Here is a 12,181-nt window from a genome sequence, read left to right as displayed (position 1 = left end):
GACCAGAGGGGGCAGACACAATAACTTACCAGTGCAGGTAAGTAGGGAGGAGCTAAGTTGGGAAGGACATTAAAGGTCAGTAGCAGAAGCCTGGGCTGTTTGCTTAGGTGGGCTAATGTTACTTTGTGCCGTGTAAGCCGAGCAAAGTAGTCTGAAAGTGGCTGGAGACGTCCATTTGACAACTCCTCATGTTCAGGGGAACTTTCCTCTGGTAGAAAACTCAGAGTGGACTACACTGACTCCTACACCAGCACTCCCCACACTCCTGATATGAGGGAGAGAAGGGAGCAGGCTGTGAACATTCCAGCGTCAGAGTGTGGATGGGATGATTTCTGCTACACCCAGGCTTTCAGTGACACAATTCAAGGCTGTCGCCATGCAGCCCCAAATTGTGCCACAGCCAGGTGGCTCTGAATCAAGGAGTTGCAACTAGCTCCTGCTCTCTCAGCATCACAGTTCATTCCCGAGTCTGGGACAGCACTGCCATACATCGCCCCTTCTAAAGGACAGGGCAGGTTGTAAAGTCATAGTCTATCCCGAATTAAATAAGAATGGGTTTGTTAGCAAAGGCTCTAGTAAGTTTTTGCTCACTGGGCCATGGCTCTGGCAAAGTCATCCGAGTTCTTTGACTTTTTCAGGAGACTCTTTCCCTCAGCATCCACACCGAACATCTCTCGCAGGGTACATTGGCTTGTCTTCAGGATGAAGCTACACAGCTGTGGGACCTCCAGCTCAACCTGAAAACATACACAGCACATGTTTTCTCCTTCTCTCACTATCACTCCTGCAGAACTATGTGGTTCTTATTTTTAAAGATACAGGAGATGTTCTTAAATTTATTTTTAAAGTAACACTGTGTGCACCGTGCACTTGTATAGCAGTTTTTGTGTGAAGATCGAAGAGTGCTTTAAGTAATCTTACAATATCCAGGTGGAGTAAAGGTCATATAGATTTGTAGAGAACCTAGCATGTAGGGATCCTGGTCTATGACTTGGGCCCCTAAGAGCTATGGAAATATGAATAATTAATAATATATTCCTTATATTAACGATGGGTAAACTGAGAGACAGGCACGTTATGTGACTTTCTCATGATCACATAGTAAGTCAATGGCAAAGAATGGAACAAGTACCCAGGTCGCCTGCTCCACCCATTTCACCAAACTACATATGAATCAATTCCTCACTTCGGGCTGGTAGAGAATTTTCAGTTAAAACTATTTTTCAACAGAATGTTGGGTTTTCAATTGAATATCTTTTTTGTTGAAAAACTGTCTGCTTTCCATGGAAAACTGATTTTTTATTAAAAAAATGAATGCTCCAAACCCAAAATACTTCTATTTGGATATGCTGTCTCATGGGAATGGTAGTTTGGTTGGCTCACTTCCCTATTCTCCTCTAAGGACTGGGTTCCCCAGCCGGGTTTTATCTCCTCAGATACATCATGGCCATTCAACTCCCATGATGCACAGCCTATCCTCACCAATAGGGGAGAATAGTCCAACCAGGGAGCCCAACTTGTAGAAGAAAATGGGAGCACAAGGCATCCAAACTACAACACCCATAAGGCACTGCAGTGACATTCTGGAATAGAAATATTTTGGCTAAAATAGTTTGGATTTTGGCCAAAATATTTCAGATTTAGATTTTTTTTGCCAAAAATTCAAAATTTGCCACAGGGTGGGAGGACCATTTATCCAACCAGCTCTTTCTGCAGTTCTGTTTACACAAGCTGAGGATACAGACCTTAGACTCTCAAATCTTTTTAAAAGAGAGACAGCATATTATCTCTGAAAATATGCACAATGGACCAAGTCCTTTTTGCTCTATTCTGGTCCTACTGATATCTATAGAACTACTTAACTAAGGAAAGTGAGTATGACATGGTCCAACATTATTATAAAGTCCAGAATTATTATTAATCAAATAATATTATAACTACAGCTGGTCAAAAAGTGAGAATTTTTTTGCAAAAACTTTTTTGTCAGAAAATGTTGAAATTTGAAATGGTATGACCAGAGTATTTATGGGTATTCTTAAAGTAATGATAATAACATGTGACCTTACTCCCATTGACTTTAATTGGAGCAGAATCAGGCCTCTAATTTATAAGATTTCTCACATATGGAATGTGTCAAAAGTGAGTACATTTCAAGCAGAACAAGCATGAAGATGACTAATGAGAAACACTGAACATTTGCTCCACACCATACTGCATGCTAGATGCAAAGACCAGCAATATTCACTGTAAACCAGCAATCTGCAGTGTGGTCTTGACATTGGCTTCAAAACTTGTGAAGAAATTTGAGCATTATACAGAGGAGTATTTAGTTACTGGACAGAACACTGTAACACCCAAAAGCTATTTGCCCAGTTACCCAGTTAATGAAGTAATATTGTGAAATGTGACATTTTGAGGAAGTTGGAAGGAGAATAGCATAGGTTATCGGGCTAATGGCCTATGGAGCCTTTCACCCCTAGGATACCAGATCCTGACCCAGGAAGATGATAACTGAAAGTTGTCATCACCTGGTGAGTATTCAGTGTGCTGCATGAAATCAATTGATCAATTAGCAGTCTCAGTTTAGGCTCTAGTGGATAAGTGTTGAATGCTTCTATTGGCAGACCCAGAGGAAAAGCCAAATACTGAATGAGCCATGCACTGAGTTACCAACTCTGCTATTTCTTCTCTAGGAGTAGAAAAGCCTGGTCAGGTTCGAGGTGCATTGGCAGGAGTGAAGAAACTCTGCCAATCTTGCCACTGCCTTTTCTGTCGGAAAATAAAGGGCTTCAGACTTCAGGGCTGTCAAATGTGTGCATTTCACAAGCACTACATTCACTAAATACAAAATGGAGGGGGAAGGGAGATGGAGGCCATAGGAAGTATGGGGGAGGAGTTTCCAATTGTTAATCCCCATGTTGCCCATTATCTTTTTTCTGATTGAAGTCAGTTCTTTCTTCCTCTTTCCTTACCTTGCAGTTAATTTTAGAGCCACTTCGTGAATCTGCTGTTCCTTTCACTCCACTTGCTATTTCTGCTTCATAGGTGTAAATGTATTTTCTGAGATGTTTAAATCTGGTTGCATCTTCTGCAATTAGAAAAACAAATACATTTTTATGAATAGCACAGACAGATGCATATTTAGATCATCACAATACAGTTCAAGATAGCATTGTGCAAACTGGAAATAATGCCAGAAATGAGGGAAATATTACAATATCCCTATGGCTGATTTCTTCTTTGGTTTTGTACATAAGTTGGGGTTTTTTTAAGATAAATCTGTAGAAGAGATATGGTAAGTTGTGATTATTTGAAGCCTTTAAATCAAGATAGGATGTTTTTTTCCAAAATATGTACTATATTGCTCAAACAGAAATATGTGCTCAAACAGAAATTATGGCCTTGATGCACAAATTATTGGATCCTTTGTCTTGTATTATACAACATGTCAGCTTAGACAATCATAATGATCCCTTCTGGCTTTAAAGTCTATGCATCTCAGATTTTTTTCCCCATTAAAGTCAATGGTAAGCACATTTGGGAATGTAGGCCCCATCGGAAGAAAATGTAAGGGATAAATGAAGCTATGCAAAGGAAAGATAGCAAGAATAATAAAAGGCCAATATGGCTCCATCGGGAGCTCTTTAAAGTCATGGAAATCAAAAAGAAATTCTACAAAAAGTGGAAACATGAATGAATTGCTAAGGAGGAGTAAAAAGAATAGCCCAAGCATGTAGGGACAAAATCAGAAAGGCTAAGGCACAAAATAAGTTACACCTAGCAAGGGACATAAAATGCAATAAACAGAGGTTCTTTAAATATATTAGGAGGAAGAGAAAGATGAAGGAAAGTGTAGGTCCTCCACTTAGTGGAGAAGGAGAACTAAAACTCATGACATCAGGAAGGCTGAGGTGTTTAATGCCTATTTTGTTTCAGTGTTCATTAAAAAGGTTAATGGTGATGAGATACTCAACACAATTAATATTAACACGGGGGAAGGAATGCAGGCCAAAATAGGGAAAGAACAGGTTAAAGAATGTTTAGATAAATTAGATATATCCAAGTCAATATGGCTTGAGGAAAACTTGGAACTGTTAGCAATTATGTTTGAGAACTCACGGATGATGGATGAAGTCCCAGAGGACTGGAGTAGGGCTAACATAGTACCTATCTTCAAAAAGATGAGCAAAAAGGACTTGGGGAATTATAGACCAGTGTGCCTAACTTAATACCTGGAAAGATACTTAAACATTTTTTGAACAATATAATTATGAGCACCCAGAGAATAATAGGTTTATAAGGAATAGCCAGCATGGATTTGTCAACAATAAATCATACCAAACCAACCTAACTTCCTTCTTTGACAGGGTTACTGGCCTAAAGGATAGGGTAGAAGCTGTAGATGTGATATATCTTGATTTTAGGAAGGCTTTTGATACAGTCCCAGATAACATTCTCATAAGCAAATGAGGGAAATGTGGTCTAGATGAAATTACTATAAGATAGGTGCAAAATTAGTTGAAAGACCATACTTAAAGAGTCAGGTTTCAGAGTAGCAGCTGTGTTAGTCTGTATCTGCAAAAAGAAAAGGAGGACTTGTGGCCCGTTAGAGACTAACAGGCCACTTTTGGATAGCATCCACTTTGGCCTGTAGGGGGCTGATAGTTCTTTGACCCACCTGGTGTCCAAGGTAGGTCGTTATCAATGGTTCACTGTCAAACTGGGAGGTAATATCTAGTGGGTCCCACAGGGTTCTGTCCTGGGTCTGACCCTATTCAATATTTTTAGGTTTGACAGAATCAATTTTTTTTATAATTTTGATGGATAATATAAATATTTATTTTAAGCATTTTTAAAAAATATTTAAATTTTCAGTTTTGCAAAATTATGGGTGTTAAACCATTTTAAAAAATGGTTTAAATTTGCACAGTTGTTACATGAAATTAAGGGGATATTTAGACAATAATTATTTAATGACATTTGATATTGAGATTTTAAAAAGTTAAAGCATTATAGCTATTAAAATACAAATTGTCAACATTGCATGTCAAAATACACAAAGTAAATATCCTTAAATCAAACTCTAATAAATTCTCAAGCAGCTCTTTTCTTACTTTGCCTATTGGTAAATTTAGAATATTATGGATGGGAATATTTTTTCATTGGTTTCTGTGTGTATGGTCAAATTGAAAAAAATTAAATCTAAATCCTTCCAAATTTAAATATTTTTGTTAATGACTTGGATGATGGAGTGGAGAGTATGCTTATAAAATGTGCAGGTGACACCAAAATTGGAGGGGTTGCAAGCACTTTGAAAGACAGGATTAGAATTCAAAATGACCTTGATGAATTAGAGAATTGTTCTGAAGTCAGTAAGATGAAATTCAATAAAGACAAGTGCAAAGTACTATACAAATGCACAGCTACAAAATGGGGAATAACTAGCTAGCCAGTAATACTATTGGAAAGGATCTGGGGGTTATTGTAGATCAAAAATTGAATGCGTCAGCTATGTGATGCAGTTTCAAAAATCCTAATATCGCTCTGGGGTGTTGTATGTAAGTCACGGGAAGTAACTCTCCTGCTCTGCTCAGCACTGGTTAAGCCTCAGCTGGACTACTGTATCCAGTTCTGGGCACCACACTTTAAGAATGATGTGGACAAATTGGAGAGAGTCCAGAGGAGAGCAATAAAAATAAGAAAAGGTTTTAAAAACCTGACCTATGAGAAAACTGGGCATGTTTAGTCTTGAGAAAAGAAAACTGAAGGGAGACCTGATAATAGTCTTAAAATATGCTAACAGCTGTTGTAAAGAGGACTGTGATCAATTTCCAACCCTGATATTCTATGAGTCTATGATTCTATGATTCTCCATGTCCACTGAATATTGGAAAAGAAAAAAAGGGGCTTAATCTGCAGCAAAAAAGATTTAAACTAGATATTAGGAAAATTGTTCTAACTATATCTGTAAGTAAGTTTTAGAATAGGCTTCCAAGGGAGGTTGTGCAGTCCCCATCATTGGAAGCTTTTAAGAACATATTGGACAAACATGTGTCAGGGATGGTCTAGGTTTACTTGGTCCTGCCTCAGCACAGCGGGCTGGACTTAAAGGCCTCTCAATATCCCTTCCAGCCCCACCTTTTTATGATTCTATGCAGACAATTAATTAGATTGTTTTTAAAAAGCATGTATTGGGTTTCTTTAAAAGTGGTGTTTGCTTCCTTGCTAACAACAGAGTTCAGCTCAAATTTGTGCAGTCACAATTCAAAGAAAACTATAAGTGCCAATTTGTCCAGGAATTTCACATGGTTGACATTTACAAAGATAAATGTGGAAATGGAGTGGAAAAAACCAACCCCCAAACCAGAATCCCTAATTCTAATTCTGTGAGAATCTAAAGAACCGTCCTCCTGTCCAAAAGTTTCTATGAGTTTTCTGGGAACATGAGATATTTTTCTGAGTCAAACTCACATCTGAGTTCATGGACTCCCTGGAGTTCTTCCTTTTTATGTTAGTGGACATTTTTTTTTTATGTGTACAGGACCCAGATCAGGCCTGTGCACTGTTTAAGTCCTTGAGACAACATCAGGCAGGAGGAAATGTGTTTAGAAGCCTCTCCTAAGAGCTCAGAGGACTTAAGTGGCAGACAGGCCTTGTGCTGGGTCTCTTCACACTGGAGAATTTCACCTATCTGTCCCTACTACCTGCAAAAGAGATTCAGATTTAACAATATTATTATTTATTATCTGTATTGTGGTAGCGCCTAGGAGAGGAGCCCTAGTCATGGACCAGGACCCCATTGTGCTAGGTGCTGTATAACACAGAGCAAAAATGATGCCATGAACAGCATACTGAATTCTGCTTACAGATAAAATGAAAAATCAGTGAGGTTACGTAGATGTAGATGAAAGCAGAATATCCTTCACTGTCTCACAGGGATATGAGATCTTCCAGTGGCAGGCCTGGAAATTGTGGGCCAAATTCTGTTCACAGATAACTGCCATTGTGTCTGCAGGCTGAACTGGAAACTAACCCTGATCCTCCTTGGGAGGAAGGAAAGTCAACTTCATCTTGGCGTAAGCACACATACTCCAGTGAAATCAAGAGTTTTGTCTCTTTATGCCAGCACTGTGTTTGGCTCAGTGAAGTGTATTATATTCTCAGCCATGCTCCTGTAACACATTTTATCATGTCAGCAGGGAATATCTCAATAGAATCTGGTGGGATTTTGACTGCTTTCTTTATATTTTGGTACAAGAATTACGCTTTAGAGGGGAAAAGAGAGATTTTAAAAGCAAGCTATACATCTTAGAAGAGGAATATATGACACAGACTAAGCTATGGAAGTGCGAACTGAATAATTTCAAATCAGAGAGCCAAATCCTCAGCTGGTGTAAATCAGCATAGACCTGTTGAAGTCAAGCTGTGCCAGTTTACACCAGCTAAGGATCTGGCCAAGAGTTTACTCTGACATCATTGGGGTTGTAAATGAGAGTAGAATTTTGCTGTAAGTATCCTCTTTTTTCCTTGGATTTCCAGAGTCTGTAAGCCTTACCTATTTTCCCTTTGATGTCAAGTATTTTATTTTAGACACCATTAATTTAATTATTAATAAATATGAATATGATAGCAATAAATACTTAATATGATATAGTTCTCTTCATCCCCAATGATTTAACTAATCTGATCAGCCAATTATATTAATTACAATCATACAAACAGTTTGAAGGCTATCCATGTAAACTTCAGCTATCTTACACTCCACCATACTATAATTGTTTGTATACTTTCATCAATTCTCACAATACTGATATCTGTTGTATTAATTCTAGGAGACATAATTTCTCTCTAACTACTGCTTCATTTCCAGGGTTTAACATGAACCTTATCTGTTATAAAAGGAATAAATAATGATGGAAATAGTAAATAAAAATAAAGTTGAGAAATTGACAGTGAAACCCAGAAAAAACTCTCTGAATTGTCTCAGATGGATGAATTAATCCTGATCACCTGTAGATGGTGCTAGAGTGTCAAATAAGAAAAAGCAAAAGCTTATCAAAGACAAAGATCAAAACAACTCATGGACACTGACCCTCCAGAGGAACGTTCTGTATCCAAGCAAGCTGTCAGGGCCAACCAGGGTCCATTACAAAGGTTGTGCATAAAGTCAGCATTTCCTGTTTCTTGACTAGGTTGGTTTAATAAATTATTATCCCGGCTGACAGAGTTATTGACATAAAGTATTCTGTAGGTATTTAGTTAGCTATATGAGTCAAATACTTGGGTGTAGCAATAACCGAAAGGAGTAAATCAGGAGTGAGATTACCAGTGTACATTGAAATGAAATGCATACGATTTCCCTGTTAAATCTTCAAAGTCAGAGAAAGGGGACTTCCAAAATAATGGATCTTGAAAATCAATCAAGCAAATAAATGTGGTATTTCTTTTTGGAAAGTTTTTTAAAATTCAAAGCGATAATCATTGCTTTTCAGGCTGATGAAAAGTCTTAAAATTCATACGGCTAAGTCCCTGAGACCCTGTAATTCCTGAAGTCAACAGGAGTTTTGCCTGAGTAAACATCTGTTTTAAAGGAAGAGATATATGGAAATGGAAAACCAAAAACCAAAAACCTGAACTTTGGGAGGTATAGTCAGTTAAAACAATAGTAGAGCAAAAGGAATACAAAGGGAGAACCCTTACTTGAACAAGCTGGATTTCCATTTTCAGGCCCATCTTCTGTAAAAAAGCAAAGCATAAAATAAAACTTTTACAAATGATTAATATCAAACAAATAAAATAGAAATTCATATGTACATTCTGCATCACAGTCCAGAGATGGATATGCAGACACAGTGGGGCCTCACTAATTTGTACTAACAATTAAGGGCTTAGTTCTGCAAACACTGAGGTAAAAGGCAAAATTCCCATCTACTTAAATGGTAAAGTCGAGCATTAAAAAAACACTGCAAATGACTGAATTTTGTGAATTAGCAAGCAAGGGCCTGATCCTCAGATCACTGAACTCAGTAGCAAAGTGCTCCTTGATATTAATGGTGTATGATCAGGCACTAAATGTACAACATAATAATAAAAAGAATTGTTGATAGATGACAAACAGACCAAATGCATCACAGAATATGCTTTCTTTACGACACTAAAAATTCTAGGTTAGTTTTAAATTATGAAAATATTGAATAGTAGACTAATAACTGTACGGCGGTAATATTTCCTTTGTAAAAATAATGATAGTGTTGCTATATGAGACCTCTGTACAACTCTCTGCTATTACATCTTGACTAAGAAGCAGGGAGAGACCTCCGTTTTTGTGTCTGAATTATAAAATTTGTGGACTGGCGAAAAGTAGATAAGTAAGAGGCAGCTGTATTGATGACAGAGGGTAAACATATTTGTTGAAAAAGGTGTTTAATTTAATCGATATTTGGATTGCATAAAGCTATGCATTCACTTAAGGTTAGTTTGAATACTGAGACTTTATTCTTCCATGCACCCTGATTCAAAGCCCACAGTCCTTTCTTTGACTTAACTGATCAGACTCATATTGTTTTGCATTAGAAAAAAAGTTACTTATTTCACATAATCTAATAAAAACAACAATACTAGTAACAATATATAGGACCAAATACATCCTTAGTGTAACTCCGGTGAAGTCAATAAAGGCACATTGGGGGTGAGTATTATCATTACCTGCATATAGGACCAGATCCTGCTAAACACCCATTTATTTCAATGGTGAAGGATTAAACCCATAGTTCTATCCTCCTGAAGGATCCCAAAACATTTTACAAACTATGGTACCATTGAACAATCTAAACAGACACTCCTAGGCCAGGAAGGAGTTATCTTACAACTCCACCACACCACGTTCATTTTTTTCCCCAAATTATACCAGGTCTATCTTTACTGAACTGAACCAAAATTACTACAGAGCTACTGTCATCTTTTAATACAAATCACTATTTCACATACAGTGCCTCCTACCAGACACATCATGTTTTATCACTCATATCCCATCACACTTGCAGTAAAACATATTAGCAACACCCACACGAAATCTGCAGAATACTATAAAATGTCTCCTCGCAGGTGAGCAATGATCACTGTAAAGAAAAGCAGCTAGGCAAAAATAAAGGACGATGATACCACTACACTTGTCAAATAAATTAAAAATAAACCAGAGAAATGGTGACATTTCCAACTTTTCCTTTATGGATTTAATCTGGATCCTGCTATTAGGACACACTCCCCAAAAGGGAATAGATTTCATATTTCCCATCCTTGGCTTCTCTGATTCTGTGATTCATAGTCCCATAGATTTTTCCCTCCCTGATATTTTAATAGATTTTCACATAAAGCTGCAAAAAGCTACTTACGAGTGAGCACATCACTGCTGAGCAGCAACAGCAGCAGCAGCCAGAGCTGCAGAGGGCCCATGGTGAGCACCGGACCCTATTGCTGCTGTCCCCTCAGTTCTTCTCCTTCCTCCCTTCACCTCCTCTACCCAAGTTTCAGGGAGAGAATGAGCCTCCTCACTTGGCCCTGCATTTATATAGTCTGTTGCAAGCAGCTGAGCCAAATCGTTTAGAAAGTTCAGAGCAAATTGCAAAAGGTCCAAAGGTTAGAGTCCTGGATCCTCTTTGCAATGCGGCAGAAGGCTCAGCCTGGGCTGCTGAGGCCCCAGCATGCAGAAGAAGACTGAACATTTATCTGTAGTAAATGATTGTGCCACTTCAATTGTATTTTTCGGTCTTTAACTGACTTTTAACAGCAGAAGATAATATTACAACAAAAGGGGTTTCCTCCTTTTAGCAAGAAATAAAGTAAATCATGTAAATTACTGCTGGGGCAAGCTAGCACTACAGAACTTTGAATTAGTATGGAGGCTGAGGGCTTGAATGGTACTTATACATGAGAGCAATTAGATTATTGTGCAATTTAGGCATCTTCTCTTTACTTAATGTGAACATGCTGTCATGTGCCCAGAAGAGGCAGTACAATCAATAAAAGAAAAGGAGTACTAGTGGCACCTTAGAGACTAACCAATTTATTTGAGCATAAGCTTTCGTGAGCTACAGCTCACTTCATCGGATGCACACCTTTTCTTTTTGCGAATACAGACTAACACGGCTGTTACTCTGAAACCTGTCATAGAACAATCAATGTTACTGATGCCCTTTGTAAGGCAAAAATTTCCTTCATACCTTGCTAAAAAGCAGATGCATTTCAGACAGGCTGGTAATATCCAGGCACGAGAGGCCATATTAAATGCTGGGATTAGAAAATTCAGTATTCTTGCTGGTTTCAGTTAGCCCAGATTTTTAGAGATCATCGCCTTGTTTGGTAACAACAACAAAGAAATGAGAGGTTTCAGAGTAAGCAGCCGTGTTCGTCTGAATCCGCAAAAAGAACAGAAGTACTTGTGGCACCTTAGAGACTAACAAATTTATTAGAGCATAAGCTCACGAAAGCTTATGCTCTAATAAATTTGTTAGTCTCTAAGGTGCCTCAAGTACTCCTGTTCTTTTTAAAGAAATGAGAAGTAATGATAAGAAATGATCATTATTATTCAGAAAACTAAATGAAGGAAATTGAAAACTGTACAGTATTCATGAACATTTAAGTGTATATTAGAGCTGGTCAAAAATCAGGATTTCCATCCCATAGGGAATTCTAATATTTGGGGAAAAATTCCCAAATCACTATGAAAAGCAATTTTTTTTTCAGAATGGAAAGTTCCCAGAAGTTCAGTTCAGTAATGTCAAAACATTTGATTTTGACATTTCTGTCCACAATGAAAAGTTCTGACATTCCCAAATCAAAATATTTCTTTTTGTTTTGTTGAACCAAATCAAAACATTTATTTTTAGCTTGGATCAACAGTAATCTGGGTGCCCCTAAACTGCCATGGTGCCTCATGGGAGTTGTAATTCAGGTACCTCATGACTTGACTCTTCTCTGTGGGGTAGGCTCTGTTGCTAGATTAGTCTCCCATGATGCACCATGTTCACATAACTCTCATGATGTACAATGTCAGTTCAACCAGAAGGTAGGTAGTGCATCATGGCAGATATAGTTCAGCCAGGGAGCCCAGCCCTTCCTTGACATCTCTGGGGTTTAGGATTTCATCTAAAGGCACTTGGATAGGCAAGCCATTTTGGTCAGA

At 38.0% G+C, this 12,181-nt stretch overlaps 1 protein-coding gene across 1 annotated transcript in view; it reads right to left on the bottom strand.

Moving 5' to 3' along the window:
* Positions 1 to 10,530, bottom strand: part of APOB (apolipoprotein B) — a 50,613-nt gene extending 40,083 nt beyond the window's left edge. The window contains exons 1-4 of the mRNA XM_073335899.2: positions 10,392 to 10,530; positions 8,701 to 8,736; positions 2,973 to 3,088; positions 592 to 737 (exon numbers count right to left, since the gene is read on the bottom strand). Of these exons, the coding sequence (XP_073192000.2) occupies positions 592 to 737; positions 2,973 to 3,088; positions 8,701 to 8,736; positions 10,392 to 10,452 (359 nt within the window). The 5' untranslated portion in view covers positions 10,453 to 10,530. The remainder of the gene's footprint in view (positions 1 to 591; positions 738 to 2,972; positions 3,089 to 8,700; positions 8,737 to 10,391) is intronic.
* Between the last annotated feature and the right edge of the window lie 1,651 nt (positions 10,531 to 12,181).

The sequence above is a fragment of the Lepidochelys kempii genome, chromosome 3, assembly GCF_965140285.1.
Source record: "Lepidochelys kempii isolate rLepKem1 chromosome 3, rLepKem1.hap1, whole genome shotgun sequence".
In the NCBI taxonomy this organism is placed as follows: Eukaryota; Metazoa; Chordata; order Testudines; family Cheloniidae; genus Lepidochelys; species Lepidochelys kempii.
Note: the sequence above shows the minus strand (reverse complement) of the source record. Positions and strands in the feature narration are given on the sequence as shown.